The sequence below is a fragment of the Myotis yumanensis genome, unplaced genomic scaffold, assembly GCF_028538775.1.
Source record: "Myotis yumanensis isolate MYYU_CA2020_CCGP unplaced genomic scaffold, mMyoYum1.0.hap1 SCAF_1, whole genome shotgun sequence".
In the NCBI taxonomy this organism is placed as follows: domain Eukaryota; kingdom Metazoa; phylum Chordata; class Mammalia; order Chiroptera; family Vespertilionidae; genus Myotis; species Myotis yumanensis.
This window is the reverse complement of record NW_027223752.1, coordinates 28774896-28796833: the sequence shown is the minus strand read 5'-3', so window position 1 is coordinate 28796833 and position 21938 is coordinate 28774896. Positions and strand designations below refer to the sequence as shown.

Genomic DNA, 21938 nt, shown 5'->3' with positions numbered 1-21938 from the left:
TTATTGAAGCATTAATAAAGCTTTGGGGAAAGGCTTCTCATCACTGTTAGGTTGTAGAAAATAATAGAGGCTTGACATTATATTTGGGTCATTCTCATTCAGGATAATTAAATGGACAATTCCCTATGGCCATTTGCCTCCCATGACTTCTTGCTTTCTGTGTGCTGCCTCTTACTCATTTCATAAAATTTTAACTTCTTCTCCAAGCATCAGTCTTTCTAATTTCAAGATTATTGTTTTACTCCATAAATATTTTTCTTCTTAGTGGGCTTAGAGGTTGGGCCTGACAAGTATGTATTAGTTTGAACCTTATGAAATTGCCATTTTGGCAGGTCAAAAACAGTCAAATATTAACAATTTCAAATAGTTCAACCTGGCATTATAGTAGGTACTCAATAAATACTTGCTGACTGAATGAATGAATGAACAAACAAATGTATGACTTAGATCACATTAGATCAGACGTCCTTAACCTTTTTAATGTTGTGGGTCCCTTGTCAGAATATTTTTAAGTACTTAAAATTAAATACATGTCATTAAAAAATACCAATTACATTGAAATGCAGTTATCAAATTATTTTTAAAAATTACTTGTGATACAGTAAATTGTGCTTTCTTATAAATTACTTACTTTTTTTGTTTTCTTTTTTTGCTTCTTTTGTGCTTTCTTTTTTTTTTTTTTTTTAAATATATTTTATTGATTTTCTACAGAGAGGAAGGGAGAGAGATAGAGAGCCAGAAACATCGATGAGAGAGAAACATCGACCAGCTGCCTCCTGCACATCTCCCACTGGGGATATGCCCGCAACCAAGGTACATGCCCTTTGACCGGAATCGAACCCGGGACCTTTCAGTCCACAGGCCGACACTCTATCCACCGAGCCAAACCGGTTTCGGCATCTTTTGTGCTTTCTTATACATTAAATAAAAAGATTATTCATTTAAAACATGGGGAAGTTAAGTTTTATTTTCTAAAGACAGCAGCATGAAGATTGTTTTTGCTTAGTTTGTGTAAGATCATTACACTGTGGGGTGGTGTTTGATTAACACTTAGAAGTAGGGAATACTGGACCTTCATACTGGTACATGTCTGGACTACCAGTGTGTGATGTCACCATTTGGTAGCTTGGAGGAGAGACGCTAAATCATTGTCCAGCCTCATCACACCAGATGAGGAAGACTATGATCACAGGTAATCTAGTGGCAAGTTTAACAACTAACACAACTTAGAAGTAGTGATAAATGTAAATGTGTTTTAATATACTGGCATCAGCTGTAAAACGGTATAAAAATCTAATTTTGGATAATTCTAATAGTGCTGTGCTTTGCTGCCTATATTCATAATTGAAAAATGTTAAATTTCTAGTAAAAATGAGTGAAATAAAGTGTAATATCCCCCTCTCCCATTGCCCCTGTCCCCCCAATCCAAATTCATGGACCTCTTGAAGTTTCTTTATTTTTTGTTTTTTTTTGCTTTCTTTCACACTCTTACTATTGAATTTTGATGGTTAATCTTGCTCCATCAGCTCGTCTTGTCTATTAGACACTTGTTTTATACGTTGGGAATCTTAAGTCAGTCTTGTTCACACTTAGAGCAACAGGCTTACATTTTAAAATTTTTTGGAAGTTAGAAGGCCTTAAATCATCTAAGGAAGTTGATTTGATGCAAAGATACATATCCATGGACATCTGTTAGATCTGCTCGATTCCTAGACTGTATTAAAGTAGTTAATGCCTAGACCTTAGGACTAGAAACGGTCCAGGCAGTCCTTGTTTTGCATGGCATTATTTCAGATGGTAAATGTAAAGGGGGTTCTTTTTCTATATTTTGCTTGGTGGTTCCAAATACAAATTTATATATAGATATGGAAACTTTCATAAAAGGATTTGATGCTGCTTTTGTCACTGGAAAAATAGTCACTTTAATTTCCCTAATAAAAGCTGGCTTTGTATCAGTTGAGAAGATCATCAACATTTACTTGGAAAAAATAAAAGATCATCAACAAATGATTATACAGTGAGTGGTCCAGGAGTTCAGAGAAAGAAGGCATCACTCAGGGCTGGGGGAGCGGGGCAAGGCCTTGGCGAGTGGGATTAAGTGAACAGAGGCGTGGGAAAGGCATTTCCAGCAGGGACAGTGGTATCACTAAGGCATGGAGGTTTTGAGTTATGTAGGCTGCATCCCAGGGGTGAAGAAGAATATATTCCTCATGAAATTGCTTCTTAAAACCCAAAACGTTCTTAGGTTCTCAGTAAAGTCAACCATAAAACTGGTCTACTTTGATAATTAATCATTCAAATATGCTGTCCTCTCATGCCTGTAAGGCATATTTCTTAATCTATTCCAGTTTCTGTGCAAAAGAAAATGTAAGGTCCCAATTTTTAATTTCCTAATCATTTAGAATCTTTTCCCTTTAGCACCACCTGGTGGGAGCATGGTTTTAATCGCAGTTTAGCATCTGCCTTAAATATTTTGTAGTTGACCTTATTGAATTAATAATTTGTCTGCTACCTCCTTTATCTTTTTATGGGTGGTAAGTGACGAGATTTCTCCTTCAGGGATTTGGCTCTCCACAGAGTGAGTGTAGTCAGGGCCTTGGCTCTTCTCAGCTGTGCATCTGCTGTTTGTATTCTGATTCCCCTGTCTTATCGCAGTAATCCGTTGTGTGTAAGTGATAAGGCACAGTGGTGCCAGTTTGTAGCTAATGCCAGGTTGACAAGGAACTTTGGATGGTTTCCAGAGTTTCTATCCAAGACTTTGGATAGGCCGCCTATTTTTCCCCTCTGTCTGTCCTCTGACTTAGAAATATAGTGGAAAAATTAAAGTTGGAAGAGATCACAGGAATAGCTTGACCCCATGCCCACGTATTATAGGTGTTAAAGATTAAAAAAGCAAGCAAAGCAAAAAAATCTTTGCTGAAAAATGCACCCTGTAAACACCATTTCTCACAAGTGGGCACAATCACCCAGGTCAAAGAGCAAGGACAATGAGCATCCACATTCCATTTCTCCAAAGCAGGAAATGAGCGAGGTATGGGGTTCTCTGCTTTCCTCACTAAAAGGCTTTTGGCAGCCCATTCCCAAGTCTAAAGGCTGCCTTCTAAAATTGGTAGTCTGCAGCCTATTCATTCAAAGTATGGATGTTTTTAAACTTGGGTTGGGAGGGTCTGACTTGGCCTTGAGATTTGTGCTTAAGGGTGTGGCCATGTGAGTTTTGTTTTTTTTTTTAAATATATTTTATTGATTTTTTACAGAGAGGAAGGGAGAGGGATAGAGAGTTAGAAACATCGATAAGAGATAAACACCGATCAGCTGCCTCCTGCACACTCCCTACTGGGTATGTGCCCGCAACCAAGGTACATGCCCTTGACCGGAATTGAACCCAGGACCCTTCAGTCCGCAGGCCGATGCTCTATCCACTGAGCCAAACCGGTTAGGGTGCCATGTGAGTTTTTGAGAGCGAAGTGAATCTTGGCTCAGTGGGTCTTATTCCATTTAATAAATTTGATTAGTTTAAGTTCCCAAAGAGTTGAGTTTAAGGTGTTCCATATACAGAACATCACCGAAATGTGATGAGGGTGTCAAAAGGGTGGAAAGAGCACAGACATTTGGGTTCATATATCTTCCCTTTACTCAGCCTTGGGCAAATTGCTTAACCTCTCTGAACACCTTTTCCTCAGTTCATGGTGGGGGCAATAGGGATAAATGAGATAGCATGAAAGCTCTTAGTTTACTTCCTGGCACATAGTAGGTACTCAGGTAATTTACCTCTTTCCCGTTCTACCTTCCTGCACTAAGGAGGTTCAAGTTTCCTAATCTTTGAGTAAATTGTTAAACGGAAATTTTCTGAGGCTAAGGAAAGAAAATAAAGTCAGAGATCCTTCTCTGGAGGAAAAATATCTGTTTTTGCATTTAGTAAGGCTTTATTTAAAATATGTGGCTTTAATTGGGGTACTGGTAATAATTTGGTTTCCTAGCTCAGAATTTTAAGATGGGTCATCGAATTGCCTTAAAAAAGGACTATACAGGCTGGTGTGGCTCAGTGGGTGGTTGAGCATGGACGCATGAACCAGGAGGTCATGGTTGGATTCCCCATCAGGACACATGCCCCAGTCTAGGGCTCGATCCCCAGTAGGGAGCACACAGGAGGCAGCCAATGGATGATTCTCTCTCATCATTGCTGTTTCTGTCTCCCTCTCCCTTTTTCTCTCTCTAAAATCAATAAAAACATTTTTTTTTTTAAATAAAAAGGACTATAGGGTTTCAAAATGGTATACTATAAATTATTGTGAATCTATTTGTTAGGATTCTTTATGTGTACTGGGGACTAAAACATAACTGTGTATTTTTTGTCCTAAAAATAAAGGGACTTTATTAGTTCATATTTAGGAAAGACTTGATTCTGCAGCTCTAAGGGTGCCACTCAGGATCTCATTCTTTTAATCAGGCTCCCACTGACTTCCTCCTTTACTAGCATCTCCAGACTCTCCTGTCAAGGTCACAAAATGACAGTAGCACTTCCAGCCCTCAGTCTCTTACACCATCAAGGGAAAGAGTGGCCATCTCTTCTGTAGCTGCCAGAGAAGAGAAAAAGCGTTGCTTTCTCAGAGGGTCTCACAACATGTCACCTGACCTTCACTTGGCTCCAATTGGCTTATGTGCTCATCCCTGAAACAGCCACTATAATTGGGGGATAGAATGTCCTAATTGGCTGAAGCCAGTCAGGGTTCATCCCAGGACCAGGGATGGAATTAATCTTAAACCACATGGCTAAAAATGGAAAATGAATGGTTTCCCATAGGACATTTAGGGTTCTTGTTTTTGAAGGAGGGGGAAAGGTTTTAAGCAGCCAACCATAGTAATCTGCTTCAGCAGTTAATTCAGATTTTGAGTTGTAAATTAATAAAGCCTTTTGTTATGGTTGTAGGGATCATCCATGTATCATGTGGACTGGAGGCTGCAGGAGAATTCCAATTTTGGTATTCCATGCCGAGGCAATTCTGACCAAGGACAACAATATTCGAGTAATTGGAGGTGAGTATGACTTCTCCACAGAAGGTAGGGCTGGGGCATGGCCCTGGCAACCTTGTCTTGCAGAAATTGACAACACCTATGGATAGGGAAATGGCCTTGGCCACGAGAAGACTATATTTATTATACTTGAAAGGATTATTAGGGTTTCTGGAATTGTTTTCTGCGTATTATTTTTTCCCTTTTGAATTTTTTTTTCAGAATTATGTATACATGTGCTTATTTTATTGTAGTAAAATATACAAAGCAACTTACAGTTTTAAAGTGTACAATTCAGTGGCATTTAGTACATTCACATTGTTGTGCAACAATCACCACTATTTAGTTTCAGAACATTTTTATCATCCTCAAAGTAAACTGTACCCATTAAGTAGTCAATACCCAGCCCCTGACAGCCCCTAATCTACTTTCTGTCTCTGTGGATTCACCTCTTCTGGATATCTATAATAATAAAAGCGTAATATGCAAATCGGCTGGAAGGACATCTGGACATCTTTCCAGACGAAGCCAGGGCTGCAGCCGTGGGATCGAGGCCGCCACGGCTGTTAGGGAGGGATTGAGGCAGCCAAACTGTTTTCCACAGTGATTGCACTGTTTTAACATTTCCATCAACAGTACATGAGAGTTCTCATTTCTCCACATTCTCACTAACATTTATTTTGTTTTTTAGATCATCGCTATACTAGTGAGTGTGAAGTGGTATCTTACTGTGGTTTTGATTTGTATTTCCGTAATGACTAATGACATAGAGCATATTTTAAAAATACATATATTTTTATTTACTTTTAGAGAGGAAGGGGAGGGAGAGAGAGAAACTCCATTGGTTGCCTTCTACATGCCTCTACTGAGGATTGAGCCTGCAACCCAGGCATGTGCCCTGACTGGGAATCGAGCCAGGCACCACAGGCTGAGCAACATAGAGCATCTTTTCATTAATATATCTTCCTTGGAGAAATGTCTATTCAAGGCTTTTGCTTATTTTTTAATTGGGTTGCTTGTCTTCCTGTTGTTGAGTAATAAGATTCTTTATCCATTCTGAATATTAGAACCTTAGTAGATATATGATTTACAAATATTTTTCTGTGGTTTGTCTTTTCACTTTTTTGATAGTATTTTTTCATGAGCTAAAGGTTTTCACTTTGATAACGTCTAATTTGTCTTTTGTGTTTTTTTTGCTGCTTATATTTTTGGTATATTTACGAAACCATGGCCTAACCCAAGGTCATGATCCCCATGCTTTGTTCTAAGAGTTATATAGTTTAAGCTCTTATATTGGAGATAAATGGTGTTTGATCCATTTTGAATTACTTTTTTTAATGTGAGGTAAGGGTCTACATTCTTTTGCATGTGTATATCTATTTGTCCAACATAATTACTTGAAGAGACTATTCTTTCTCTATTGAATGCTTTTGGAACTCTTGTTGAAAATCAGTTGTCTGTAGGTATATGGGTTTATTTCTGGACTCTGAATAGACCATTGATTTGTATGTTTATCCTTATACCAGTACCTATCATTTAATTACTGTGCTTTTGTACTAAGTTTTGAAATTGGAAAATGTGAATCCTTTAACTTTGTTCTTCTGTTTCAAGATTTTTTTTGGCTATTCAGAGCCCCTTGCAATGCCATATGAATTTTAGGATAAAGCTTTTTAATATCTGCAAAAAGGCCTTTGGGATTTTGATAGGAAATGCATTGAATCTATAAATTGCTTTTGGGAGTGTTGCCATCTTAAAAGTTCTCCAGTCCACAAATAAGGGATGTCTTTCCATTTATTTCAATCTCCTATAATTTCTTGTAGCAGTGTTTTATAGTTTTTAGTGTATAAGTCTTGTAGCTGTTTGGTTAAAATTATTCCTAAATATTTTATTCTTTTTGGTATTATTATAAATTATAAATTTGGTATTATTAGCAATTTTATTTTTGGGTTGTGAACTGTCAGTGTGTAGATTTTTGTATATTGACCTTATATTCTGAAACCTTGCTGAACTCATTAGCTGTAATAGTTTTGTATGTGTTGGGGGTTCTTTTGAATTACCTATACTGTATATAAGATCATCTCATCTGCAAGTAGAGATCATTTTACTTCTTTCCTTACAACTTGGATGCCTTTTGTTTACTTTCCTTGCCTAATTGCTTTGACTAGAACTTTTAGTGCAATGTTGCATAGAAAAGGTGAAAGGTGGATCTTTGTCTTGCTCCTGATCTTACGGGAAAGCTTTCCAGTCTTTCACCATTGAGTATGATGTTAGCTGTGGGCTTTTCAAAATTCCCTTTAGCATGTTGAAGACATCCCCTTCTAGTCCTTCATTGAGTGTGTGTGTGTGTGTGTGTGTGTTGTGTGTGTTATTTTTATCATGCAAGGGTGTTGGATTTTGTAAAATGCTTTTTCTACATCATTTAAGATGATTCTGTTTTGTTTTCTTCACTCTCTTAATGTGGTGGGTTACATTGGTTGACTGTTGTATGTTGAACAACCCTTGCATTCCTGAGATAAATCTCAGGTGGTCATGGTATGTTATCCTTATGCTGCTGGATTTGGTTTGCCAGTATTTTGTTGAAAATTTTTGCATCTGTATTTATAAGGGATATGGGTCTGTGGTTTTCATCTGGCTTTGGTATCAGGGTAATGCTAGCCTCAGAGGATAAGTTCCTTTCTCTATAGAAGAGTTTTAAGAAGGATTAATATTAATTTTTAAATGTTTGATAAAATTCATCTGTGAAGCCATCTTAACTCATTTCATTGCTAGTAAAGTGGAGGTAATACCTATTTTGCAGGCATCGTGAGAAATAAATGTTATATAATGTTTGGCACATAGTACACACTCAAAACTTACTTTACTTGTTGAAGAGGATCTGCTGTACTTTGAGATTAATTTAAGGTCTGTCCTTGCCTTAATGAGCCAAGAGTTTAGAAGATGGTGGGATTGAATATTTTTCTCTCTCTAGGGGTCCTTGTGTTCTAATCCCCTCACCAAGTTGCTAGGTTACCATTTAAGGGAACATGGTTTATTTATATTCTCTGAATCTTGAGCAGTAAAAGAGTTGCTAACATTTGCTGAGAAACACCCTCAAAATCGAAATATGACATGAGTCAAAATGTCAAATGTAGGTTTGAAAAAAATAGAAGTAAGTAATGCCCCCCAAACATACTTTTTTGGGGTGCTTGTCACATGTATTTCATGGCAGTGGGCAGACCCATCCTTTTTATTTTTTTAAAATATGTTTTTATTGATTTTAAAGAGGAAGGGAGAGGGAGAGAGAGATAGAAACATCAATGATTAGAGAGAATCATTGATCTGCTGCCTCCTGCACGCCTCACACTGGGATCGAGCCTATAACCTGGGCCTGCGCTCTGACCGGGAATCGAACCGTGACCTCCTGGTTCATATGTCAACACACTACCACTGAGACATGCTGGCTGGTCAGACCCTTCCTTTTTAGAATACCTAACATATACTGGAAATTAGCATCCATCATTGTAGTTTTTCCTTTACTCAAGCAATGACTATTTTCTGGAATCTGTAAGATTTTGGGCTTTTTTTTTTCTTTTCTTTTTTTTTTTTCACATTTCTGTGATTAAAGAAAAAGCTTTTTTCTCAAACTCTGTTTTTGAATTTTCTTTATCTTCCCCATTCTTTGTTGTGTAATAATTTTTTTCACCTTCTGTATGTGAAGAACAGTTTGAATGACTTGTAGTTGCTGCCTCAGATTTCTGAATTGTTAAATATTCTTGGTCTATTTTTTTCTCTTTGCTCTCCTAAATAGCTGACATAGGTCTGCTGAGATAATAATCCTGTGTTAAATCCTCTTGAGAAGTGTATCTGGGGCATTAATTATCTTCTGTTGATCTCATATTAGGTGCTAACCTTGTTTGTTCTGTTATCTAGTAAATGTTTCATTGCATTCACTGCTAAAATTTTTGGTACAGTATGATTTCATATGCTTCATTAAATATTCTAGGAACATATTTTTCCCCCCTCACTAGATCCTTTCTTCCCCCCCCAACAAAACTGTATATACTTTTAGTCTAATGCTCTCCCAACTGAGCTATTTCGGCTTCTGTAACTGTATATACTTTGAACATGTAAATGGGATTTCATTTTAAAGGCAACAGATATTTTCAGTTTAATCCTTTTATAGAATGAAGTATCATTTTATAATTTGCCTCTAATGTGTCAACTTAATAAATTTGCATTTGGATAGCCCAGCACCCGATAGAAATATGCTATACACTACATATGTAAAATTTCCAGACCTCATTGAAAAAGTAAACAGAAATAGGTGAGATTAGTTTTAATATATTTTGTTTAATCCAAAATATCGTTTCCACATTTACTCAATATAAAAAAATCACTGAGATAGTTTACATCCTGTGTGTGTATTTTACATTTATAGCACATCTCAATATAGTGTAAAATTTTTGTTAGGAGTACTTGATCTGTATTTATCTACACTAATAAAAGAGAAACATGGTAATTGGCGTACGACCGCTACCCTTCCCATTGGCTAATCAGCGTATCCTTATGCAAATTAACTGTCAGCCAAGATGGCGGCCGGCAGCCATGCACTGAAGCGAGCAGGGAGGCTTGCTTCCTCCAGGAACTGCAGACTCCAACGTTCCCCGCCTCACTTGCCGGCCTCTCAACTGCAACTCTAAGCAACTATTACTATGTTGCAAATAAGAAGCTGAACAAAACTGGCTTTCAGTCAGCCCTGGACCGCAACATTGTATCCATGTTTTCAGCAGCGAGGCCTCAGAGCTAAAGCTGGCCCAGAATAAAAAAAAAAAAAAGAAAACAAGGAGCGGTTGGGAGCTTTTAGTTAACTGCCAGCAGGAAAACAGCCCTCAGCCCCTCAGCCAGCCTGGCCAGGCACCCCAGTGGGGACACCCACCCTGATCCAGGACACCCGTCAGGGCAAACCAGCCGGCCCCTACCCGTGCACCAGGCCTCTATCCTATATAGTAAAAAGGTAATATGCCTCCTGGCACCAGGATCAGCGGAGCAGCGAGGCTCCCGGCACCGGGATCAGCGTGACAGGGGGCAGTGCCCAAACCCCCTGATCGCCCTGCGGCTCTGTGTATGACAGGGTGCGGCGCAGCAACCCCCTGATCGGCCCTGCTCTGTGTGTGACAAGGTGCAGCGCCCCAACCCCCCTCCCACCCATGGGCCCTGCTCTGTGTGTGACAGGGTAGAACCATAACTTCTCCATCAGCCCTGCCCCGAGTGTGACAGTGGCGGTGCCCCAACCCCCCTGATCGGCCCTGCTCTGTGGGTGATAGAGGGTGGCGCCCCAACCCCCCTCCCCCCCATGGGCCCTGCTCTGTGTGTGACAGGGTAGAGCCATAACCTCCCCATTGGCCCTGCCCTGAGTGTGACAGGGTGCAGCGCCCCAACCCCTTGATCCGCCCTGCTCTGTGTGTGACAGGGGGCGGTGCCCCAACTCCCCTATCGGCCCTACTCTGTGAGTGACAGCGGGGAGCTCCTCAACCCCCTCATGGGCCCTGCTCTGTGAGTGACAGGGGGCAGCGCCCCAACCCCCTGATGGACCCTGCTCTGTTAGTGACAGGGGGCAGCGCCCCAACCCCCTGATCGGCCCTGCTCTGTGCGTGACAGGGGGTGGCGCTGCAACCTCCCCATTGACCCTGCCTTGAGTGTAACAGGGGGCGGTGCCCCAACCCCCCAATCAGTCTACCCTGAGCGTGACTGAGGGTGGCATTGCAACCTCCCGATCCGCCCTGCTCTGTGCATGACGGGGCGGCGCCCCAACTCCCCAGTCGGCCCTGCTCTGAGCCTGACCAGGGGCTGCACTTAAGGATTGGGTCTGCCCTCTGCCACCCGGGAGCAGGCCTAAGCCAGCAGGTCGTTATCTCCCGAGGGGTCCCAGACTGTGAGAGGGCACAGGCCGGGCTGGGGAACCCCCCCCGCCCCCCCCAGTGCACAAATTTTTGTGCACCGGGCCTCTAGTCTATATTATAAAAACCCAGTGGCCCTAATGCTGTAATGACCAAAGACCGGCACGGGTGGGCGGGGCTGCGTGATTTCGCACACTGGGCTTCTAGTATTCCATAAATGAGCCCAGCTGGTGTGGTTCAGTGGTCAAGCATTGACCCAGTCAGGGCACATGCCCGGGTTGCAGGCTTGATCCCCAGTAGAAGGTGTGTAGGAGGCAGCTGATTGATGATTGTCATCATTGATGTTTCTATCTATCTCTACCTCTCTGAAATCCACAGAAACATATGTTCCATAAATGTTATGGGAGTAACCTTAACTCCTCTGCTAGCAAGCATATGTGTTAAAAGATCAATACAGAGTCTTCTTTCTTTGGACTCAGTATGGCACATCTTCTCAATCTAAGGATCAATACAGAGTCTTCTTTCTTGGACTCAGTATGGCACATCTTCTCAATCTAAGTTCTGTACTATCCACCTTCTTACCCTACTTATCCTCTATAGGGGGGTCTGTAGCACCCTGGTGGAGTCCTATCCGTCCCGAGTGTGGGGGTTCTCAATGCGGGGGGCTTACCTAGGGGAATCCTGTTCCAGGGGTTCCCAAAGGTGTGGACGGAGTCGGCGAAAACTATCCACCCTCTTCCTACAGTGGAGTCCTATCCGTCCCGAGAGTGGGGCTTACCTAGAGGAATGGGGAGCTTACCTAAGGGTCCCTGTTCGGGCGCCAATTGTTGGGGTCCAACCCCAGCAGGTCCAGGGGTCCCCAAAGGTGTGGATGGAGTCGTCGAAGAAGGAAGGACTCGGAGGCTGCATTCAGGTGATCATCATGGCGAAGTTCTCCCTCCAGGATCTCCAATGAAGTTCTGGTTAGGAACTCCAACCAAGTTCTGGTGCCATGTTCTCTTGCTAGGTTCTCCAGCCAGGTTCTCCAGGTTCTCCAGCCAGGTTCAGTCACCAGGTTCTTTAGCCAGGTTCTATCTAGGTTCTTTTACCATGTTCTGTCTAGGTTCTCCAGTGAAGTTCTGTAGCCAGGTTCTGTCCAGGATCTTTTGCCATGTTCTCTGGCTAGGTTCTGGTTAGGATCTGATGAAGTTCTGATGAGGATCTGATGAGGAGCTGATGAGGAGCTGATGAGGAGCTGATGAGGTTCTGATGATTATTGTCTTGTTACATCCGTATTTATACCAGCCGATTTTAATCCTGTCAATTTCTATTACAAAGGTTAGGGTGTTTCTTATCTCCATTCCAGGGAGTAAAGATTATGTAGCTTAACTACCCGCCTGGCACTTAATTAGGGGGTTGTATCCCCTCCCTAACCTCAGGGAAAGATCCCCACCTGGGGAAACAACCTTTCTCGGAGAGGTGACCTTGGTTAAAACACATGGCGCTAAAGGGAGCAAACATATTAAGAACAGTATGCTATATATGCCAGGTCCCTTGAAACATATGCTGTGCAGATGTTTCTTTCCTGCAGCGAGTGTGTCAAGCAGCAAGGATGGACCGGCTCCCGGCATAGTTGAAAAATAAATTTTTATGCTCAGGTTATTCCAGACAAGTTTTCCAACTGAATTAAATTAGTTAAAGTTAAATTTTAAAAAAAATCAGTTATTCTCTCACACTAGTCAAGTGCTCAGTGGTTACACATGGCTAGTGACTACCATAATCAACAGTGCAGCTGTAACTTTCTGACAGTAGGGCAAGCTACACTATGTTGCCATTGAAGGGGTTATTCTTGTATTCTAAAAGTCAAGACATCAGTTTTGTCTTCATTCTACTTTCCCATGCTATTTTTGACCAAATCCTTAGGGCACTTCACCATTCCCTAGATGCTTCCGTGCTGACAGATTATTGCTTCCTTGTTTTTATTTGCTCTGCCTACACAGTTAGTCCTGGAACTTGCCAGGGGTCTTAGCGCTTCAAGTTGCCTCCTGGGATACTTGCGATTGGAGAAGAGGAAATTCTACAGGCTCATGGTGGATTTGAGGCAATGTGGGCTTGGAGGCTCCGATTTTGGATGTTTGGCAGTTTGCTAGTAGGCAAGGAGGGCAGTTGGGCAGGTTCACTTGCCAGTTTCCATCTGACTAGCAGGGAAGAGAGAGCCTAGAGTTACCAGGTTTTCCAAGAGAAGCCCAGGAATCTAGATTGTTATATGAATTGTTCCAATTTTAAAAGGTTGGCAACTAATTCTATGTTACATTTAAAACATCACAAGGAGTGAACAAACCATGTCGATAAGCTGGATTTGGCCCTTGGGTCACCAATTTATAACCTCTGGTCGAACATATACTGGTAATCAGCATTATTGGTCACAGGGCTGTTGAACCCAGAATGTGAATTTGAGTTAAAATCACCAGAATCACAGCTGCTTTATATCATCCCACCCTGCCTTCCTCACACTCCCCTTTTGGAACATGTTCAGTGTATCTGAGTTGGGTTAGAGTTAGTAGGTGTGGATTAAAAGGAGTTGGTCACTGCTTACTACTTACATACCGAGAATCAGGCTGCCACTGAGTACAGTAATAATTACATTTTCCCTCTATATCAGGAGAAGTAGGAGAAAGTATTAATAGCATTTTTATTTTTGTATTTGCTATATAAAATGTATAATTTACTTTGTATGGCACTATTAATACCTATTTTACTATATTTACTTTTTTAATACTATATATTATATATTTTACTATATACAGTTTTTGCTATATAAACATTTTTATTATGTATCAACAAGTATACAAGCTTTAATGTGTTAATAGTGCTTTCAATTATCCTAGGACAAGGGTCCTCAAACTACCGCCTGCGGGTCACATGCAAATACAAATATTGTATTTGTTCCCGTTTTGTTTTTTTACTTCAAAATAAGATATGTGCAGTGTGCATAGGAATTTGTTCATAGTTTTTTTTAAAACTATAGTCCGGCCCTCCAATGGTCTGAGGGACAGTGAACTGGCCCCCTGTTTAAAAAGTTTGAGGACCCCTGTCCTAGGAGGTAAGTATCTGTTATCAATTCCATTTTATAGGTGAGAAAACTGAGCATAGAAAAATGAAGGAACTTATTCAGGATGACAGCCAGGAAGTAGTAGAGGCAGGATTTTAACCCTGATAGTTCCGTTCCAGAGACATAATCTTTCTCTTATTATCCCCTCATTTCCTCCAGTCCCATGCAATCGTTGTCTATTTTTCCACACACTTTACTGATCACCTTCCCTGTGGCCTGGTTCTGCGAGGCAAGCACTGCAGAACAGGCTCAGAATTGGAGCACTCCTGGTCTCCAGCAGTTGACATTTTGGCTCTTTGCCAAGTGCAAAATTGGAGATGTCAGTGATCACAATTATAATGAAAAGACCTAATATTCTTTCATTTTTCTAAGTTTTAAGAATAATACAATAAACACATGTATACTCTTTCCATAGATTCACTAGTTATTAACATTTTGCCATATCTGCTTCTCTTTCCCCCTTCCCCATCCTATATAATAAAAGCCTAAGATGCAAATTGTCCCCTCGGGCAGTCTTTCGACTGGGGACGGTGTGGAGCGTCAGCATCAGCCACGGCACTGCGACCTCTCACTGGCTACCTGGGTGTGGGGGTGACGGGGACAGAAGTGCAGTGAGAACGTGAGGTGTGAGGTGTCCGCCAAGCTCGCTCTCACTCCCCCTGCTACCTTCCCCTCAGGACGCCAGGGCTCATGCACTGGGGAAGCCCGAGAGGAGCCCGCCCCACACCATCATGGCCTCTTCCGGTGAGCCAAACTGTAGCCGCAGGGAGCACAAGAGCTGGTCTGCAAGGCTGGCTGGGAGAGAGCGTGCTGCCTGCCTGCCTTCTGTGCAGTGCTGCTGGGTGGCCCAGAGGCATCAGGCCGCGCTCACCGCATCTCCACGTGGGGACTCGGGTGCCGTGACTCAGGTTGAGGAGGGTGCGCGGGGGGGCCCCTGGGGGCCCAGCTGCCCAGGGCCCAGATGCTTACACTTTGATCGCCAGCCTGGCCTAGGGACCACACCCGTGCACGAAGTTCATGCACTGGACCTGTAGTCATTTGAGAATTAGTTTAAATGCTTCATACCTAAATACTTGATTCAGTATGTATCCCCTAAGAGCAAAGGCAATATGTAGTCCTTTAAAAAATTGTTCTGTAATATTCTTAGATAACTTTTTCAAGCAATTTGTAGTGTGTATAGAAAGAGGTTGAATTTAATGAGCCAGAGTAAATGTTAGTCCTCAGGGATGGGGATATATAGAAATTTCACATGATTACTGACTTTCCTCTTAGACAGGGGTCACAAGCACAGAATGCTTGCAGGTGCCAGGCAGGAAATATGAGTGAGTGCAGTGTGGGCCTGTCCTGGAGGAAGCACTTGCACTTCTGCAGTGGACTCTTGCCGAGAAAGAGAGAGAGAGAGAGAGAGAGAGAGAGAGAGAGAGACGGACACCGAGACCCAGAAATCTAGATTTTTATATGTTTAAAAGGTTGACAAGTTTAAAAGGTTCACAATTAATTCAATTTTATTTTTAAAGCACAATGAGAAATGAACACACTATGTCTGCAGGTTGGTGTTGGCCCTCAGGTCACTAGTTTCTGACCTCTGGTCTAGGAGATACTGGTAATCAGAAGGATTGCACACAGAGTGCTACCTAGAGCAGGGGTTCTCAACCTTTTTAGTGCATTGGATCCTAATGAGTCTTTTTTCAGAATAATGTTTTTGTTTGTTTATTTTTAAATCAGAATAATGTTTGTTAAGTGTATAAAAGTTATATATGACTACAAAGAAAATCAATTGTATTGAAATATTACCATAATATTTTTAAAAACCTAGATATGTGCCTTGATTAGTATAATGATCTAGTGGTAGATCTGTTAATTTCCATAGTTTTTAAAGACTGTGAGAATAAGTGATACTTTGAGATAACTGTAACAACTGTAAAATAACATTAAAATTCCTGATCTCTACTGGTGGCAGGGTCACAGTTACTGCTAATAATACTCTGCATTGTTGCCTATATTTCTAATTGAAAGTAATGTTACATTTCAACTAGAAATTCACGAAAACAAAGATGTCATTTCTCCCTATACATGTTTAGTAACTCCCAACAAATTTCAGGTTAAGAATCCCTGAAATCTGCAGCCCCTACTTGTATTGTAGTAGCATAAGGTAGCAGTATAATATTATCGAGTGTAATTAAGCAAGCTACCCTCTAACAGTTTATTTCTGTCTTTACAGTGAACTTTCTGGTTACTGAACTTGAATCTATGTTTTCCTTTAGAACGTTATCATTTGTCTTACAAGATTGTGCGAACAGACAGTCGCCTGGTACGCAGCATTCTGACAGCCCATGGATTTCATGAAGTAAGCTCATTTTGACTACCTCACCTAACCTGTCCAGAAGCTGAAAATCCTAGCCACCTGACTGTCAGTTACCCATGCCAACGCTAGAAAGTACATGGGACCAGTGCTTAGTGGTGATGGGAGAACTTGCCTTGAATTCCATGCAATACGTGGAAGACATTTCCACAATTAAAAGCTTTTTTTTTTTTATTTGCTAAGTTTATAGGCTTAGGCTAGAGGCAGAGTTGCCCATAAGGAATTGTTTGTTACCCAATTAAGGTTCTTTGATTACAAGCAACAGAAACAGACTCTGTTTAACATACATCAAAAGGGATTTGTAGGAAAAGTGCTCATAAGATGGTTAACAGGATCAGGAAAAACTGCAAAGGCAGCCTGTCTCAAAGGAGAGAGACAGGACAGCTCCAGGGATCTAGGACAGGAAGCTTCTGGACCATCTCCTGTAGGCACCACATGGAAGAGACTCAACTCCATTCATTGTCCTTGTGCCTTTCTTCACTCAAGAATCACATTCTGGAGATAGAGTGACTGGCCCAGCTTGGGTCATGGATTCACTCTTTGGGGGAGAGAGGGAAAGATGATTGGCAGGTCCTTTAAAACCAAAGAGTATGTGATTCCCAAAGTAAGTGGGGAAAATTGGGCTATTGACATCAAAGGGGACAGGCATAAATGCTGGACCGATTTCCACTGTAGAGATTTTTGTTGTTAATCCTCACCCAGGGATATTTTTCCATTTGATTTTTAGAGAGAGTGGAAGAGAGGGGGAGAGACAGAGAGAGAGAAGCATCTATATGAGAGAGACACATTGATTGGTGGCCTCGCCGGTGATTGAGCCTACAACTGAGGTACCTGCCCTTGACTGGAATTGAACCCAGGGCCCTTTAGTCCACGGGCTGGAGCTCTATCCACTGAGCCAAACTGGCTAGGACCACTGTAGAGATTTTGAGACACTTGATAAAGGCATGCTTGCTAGCTCTTTATCCTAGGCTGAAGTCTGAAGTAGGCATTTTGAAGTTCTGGTACCAGTTTATATCGTGTCTTGCTGCTATTTCATCTCCAGGGCTCCCTTCCTCTCTCTCTAAATATGGCACCTACCACATCATAGGCTCAGAATACATAATTGTTCAATGACTGTACAAATAAATTATTATGAATGACTGAATGAGTGGATTCTAAGTTGATTTGCTACTATATAAGTTTTTACTTCTGATCAGTACTTTATATGCAGCATCTGCAAGAACCAAAGGATACTCTGAAAAGGGAGTTTTGGAGTTGGGCCCTCTTCTCATACTATGAAATGCAAAAATATTAAGAGATATTGTGGACTTCTATAGAAGGATTAATTTATTCTACTTTAAAAAAATGTTTTTATTGATTTTTAGAGAGAGAGGAAGGGAGAGGAAGAGACAAACATTGATGAGAGAGAAACATCCATTGGATGCCTCTTGCGCGCCTCTTCCTGGGGATCAAGTCCACAACCTGGGCATGTTCCTTAACCTGGAATCGAATCAGTGACCTCTTGGTGCATGTGTCAGTGCTCAACCACTGAGCCACACCAGCAGGCTATTCTACTTTTTATGTCTGGGATTTTCCCAACTCTCCAATTCTTTAAACTTGATTAACTCCATGTTCCATGTCCTTGACTTTTTTGTCTTGCTAGGCTCACATCCTAACTGGGCCACCCCATGAGAACTTGGTGGATGAAAAATCTCTTTGGCCTTTTTTGCATGGCTCTTCCTGGGGAGGGGTTATCGTTGATGTTTTTTATCTTGTCCTTTTATCTGTCCTCAGGTTCACCCAAGCAGCACTGACTATAACCTAATGTGGACAGGATCCCACCTGAAGCCCTTCTTACTTCGCACCCTCTCTGAAGCACAAAAGGTTAACCATTTTCCCAGGTAATGCTCTTGTAGCTCCTTTGCTCCTTTTAAAGGCACCTGACATTATCAGAGATTTAAATATAAAACCTAAAACTAAAACTTCTAGAAGAAAACATAGGAGAAAATCTCTATGATTTTGGATTAGGTAAAGATTTCTTAGAGATAACAATAGAAGTACAATCCCTGCTCTGGCTGGGTTGCTCGGTTGGAGCATTGTTCTGTACACCAAAATGTTGCGGGTTCAGTTCCTGGTCAGGGCACGTAACCTAGATTCTGGGTTCAATCCCCAGTCGGGGCATGTATGGGAGGCAACCAATCAGTCTTTCTCACATCGATGTTTCTCTTTCTCTCCTGCTCCCTTTCTCTCTCTCTAAAATCAAATAAAAAAAGTGTATCCTTGGATGAGGATTAAAAAGTAATAATCTATATATATATATATAAACAGGGAATATGCTAATTAGCTGAGCGTCAGGACCGCTCAGGAGGAGCTGCGCGCGCAGATGGGCAGGAGGGGTGCCGCCCCCACCCCAGCAGCCGCAGGGAGGCTGAGGCTGGGGCTGGGGGCGGGCCAGAGTGGAGACGCAACACACAAGAGCGCCTGCCCCCACCCCAGCGGACACAACGCAGCCGTTGGCCAGGGCTATGCGGATCAGGCTCGGGTCCCGGCCCCCCATGGGATGCCTCCTCGCTCGATTTCAATCGCGTGCTGGGCCTCTAGTAATAAATAAAAACCTATACACAAATGCTTATAGTGACTTTATTCATAATCTCCAAAAACTGGAAACAGCTCATGTGTCCTTCCGCAGGTGAGTGGGTAACTGAACTGTGGGTCACTGCTGAGCCATAAAACAGAGTGAAACACTGATACATGCAACCACAGGGTAAATCTCAATGTGTGTGTCACCTTCCGTGAAAGAAGACAGTCTCACAAGGATACACACATCACATGATTCCCTTTAATCGACTTTCTGGAACAGGCAAAATACAGGGACAGAAAACAGGTGACTTTGCCAGGGCCTGGAGGTGATTGGGAGGGTTGACTGCAAAGGACTTGAGGTAACTTTTGGGGATGTTGGAATTGTCTAAATCTTGATCGTGGTGGTGGTTACATAACTGTATGTGTTTGTTCAAATTCAGAACAATACACTAAAAAAGGCAAATTTTACTGTACATAATGTATACCTTATGACTAAACCTGACCAAAGAAATCCATTCCATGAAAATGAAAAAACCTTTGGGGTAGACAGTGATAGTTTTGGGATCTACTATTCTCAGTGACTGCTCTAGAACCGTGAATGTGAACTCTTCAGGATGTGATAACACTGGATCACCTCTGAGTCGGAGTTGACTGAAATGGAAGTACTTTTATGATTTTTAGGTCATATGAACTAACCCGAAAGGACCGACTGTACAAAAACATCATTCGGATGCAGCATACGCATGGATTCAAGGCTTTCCACATCCTCCCTCAGACCTTCCTGCTGCCAGCTGAGTACGCAGAATTCTGTAGTAAGTGCTTTGACTCGCTGCCCATCCCCAGGAACTGAAGTTGGGGCAGACGGACCTCCAGGGTTGCCTCAAGTCAGTCACCAAATTAGGGTTTCTCGAATCCTTAAACAGCTTGTGTTTCTTTAGTAAAACAGCTGCAGAGATAACTTTAAAATGGAGTTTATTCTGACTGTGTACCTATATATTCATTCTTAGAAAGGCTGGTCAGTGTCATTTATGTAGGACACATTGGTGTCAGGTAAATGTGCTCTTGTCTTGTACACAGTCTCTTCTTCATTGACAAGAGTTAGTGCACATGTAGGGATGTGTGAACTTGTGCGTGTAAACTACAGACGTACCCTCTTTGGTGTCTCCTTTCCTCTTGCCATTTAGGGAATATTCCTGTCCCCTTCATTTCTGGACTTATTTGTGTGACTTGTGTTCTTCGAGGTTCCGGTCTCATGCATCTTTTGGTGTTTGGAAGTACCAGTTAGTCTCACTGTTTTTCCTTGGAGTTCACACTAATTAATTGGAAACTATCCTTGGGAGCCAACTAGGGATCCAGATGTCAGCTGTGTTGGTGGTAGTGCTAGATAGGAGCATGTGGCCTGCATCCCCGTGTCAGTGGCTTCTTACTCCTTTTGCCTTGAAGTGAATTCACCTCCCCAGGTGTAAGCAGAGGCGTGGGCTGTTTCAGGCTTTCCTTCGCAGGGCAGAGCCTGACTCAGTGGGCTTAGTGCACAGGTCAGGTGTGAGGCAGGCTTGGGAGAGTTTAAATAGTAATAACACTAGTAGCTGACACTCAGGGAAGATTTCCTTTCTACCAGGCCTTTTTCTAAGTGGCACCTCTGCTCTGAGGTAGGTACTGTTATTGTTCCTGCCTTTGCAGATGGAGAGCCTAAGATACAGAGAAGTAAAGGAACTTTGTGCAAATGGTGGGAATAGGATTCAGACCTAAATGTTCAGCATTATTTCCTGTTTCGAGTTACGTTGAGATATGTTACTACATAATAAAAGTTAAAAATTCTGTAATAAGCAACCACAGTCTGGCTTCAAAGGCCAGGCTCTTCAGCACTGCGCTTTATTGCTAAAGACACTGGGCAGTACGTACACAGTGACCGTTTCCCAGTATCGCCAACGACAGAAGTCACGTCTGTGAGGAGGGTCAGATACGACAGAGGATCAGGTGTGACAGAGGAGAAGCAGACAGACAGTTTTCCTCTGGATGAGTCCCAGGGAGGGACTGTTTCTGTTTCAGGGTAGAGGAAGCATGGGGATAGGAAAAGCAAGGTCTCTCTAAACTTCCTGACTTTTGATACTTTTACCAGTTGGACTTAAGAATCTGGTCTGGTCACCCAGTGGAGTGTTCTTCCTCTGGGGCTTATGTCACAGGGACGGTCACAGGCTGTACCTTGAGGCTGCCATTCCTCTGATAGCACTATTGCTGGGACCACAAGTTGGCAGTTCAGTGTTTGCCCACACAGGGCTCTGAAATGAGTATTAATTAGATGAATGAAGTTAACTTCAGTACTACAGTGCACTCAAAGCTGAAAATCTGCAGTCAAGAATTTTTATGTAACTTTAGCCAAGTTACTTAAACCTCTCTGTACTTTAGCTTTCTCCTCTGTAAAGAGAGACTGTTCCCAGTACTGACCTTACAGAGTTGTTGGGATGTTTAAATAGGTTAACACATGGAAAGCACTTGGAATGGTGCTTTATAGGTGCTCAATAAATGTTCAGTATTGTTTCCTATTTCAAGTTACGTTGAAATATATCAATACATAATAAAAATTAAAATTTCTGTAGTAAGCCAACACGATAGCTTGAAAATGCTTCAACTAACAGGTCGGCAATTTAAAGGGTTCCCAATATGAACTCCTCCTGTTGTTGGATTCCTGGTGAGAAGTTCAAGTCCAGAATAATTTCCTACTAAAGGAATGTAAGTTGAAAATTCCCCTTCTCCTCTTTGCTGTTGCTTGTTCTGCTGTCCTTCCCCACCCTTTGGAGGCAGGCCGGGGGCTGGGAAACTCATTCAGCTGATTGGGTAGAGTTAGGGTTCCTTCATCAGTTCAAGCCTGACCTGTCTTTCCGTAGAATTGCTCCTTCAGCAATTACTCAAACTTTTATGTGTTCTTTTTAACAAGAGTGAATTCAAGAGGTCAGTAGAATACATAGAATTAATGCAGCTGCAACCCAAAGCCACCACATTTAGCCCCTGGGCAGTTATTGCAGGCCCATGGTGTACCTCA

The 21938-nt window shown here is 42.0% G+C and overlaps 1 protein-coding gene across 8 annotated transcripts in view; it reads left to right on the top strand.

Moving 5' to 3' along the window:
• Positions 1–21938, top strand: part of TTLL5 (tubulin tyrosine ligase like 5) — a 272026-nt gene that overhangs the window by 2812 nt on the left and 247276 nt on the right. For 7 of the 8 annotated variants that reach the window (XM_070416253.1, XM_070416261.1, XM_070416235.1 and 4 more), the window contains exons 3-6: positions 4928–5034; positions 16242–16324; positions 18113–18219; positions 19580–19710. In XM_070416253.1, the coding sequence (XP_070272354.1) occupies positions 4928–5034; positions 16242–16324; positions 18113–18219; positions 19580–19710 (428 nt within the window). Of the gene's footprint in view, positions 1–4927; positions 5035–16241; positions 16325–18112; positions 18220–19579; positions 19711–21938 lie in introns of those variants that run through there. The other variant, XM_070416289.1, reaches the window with a different exon arrangement.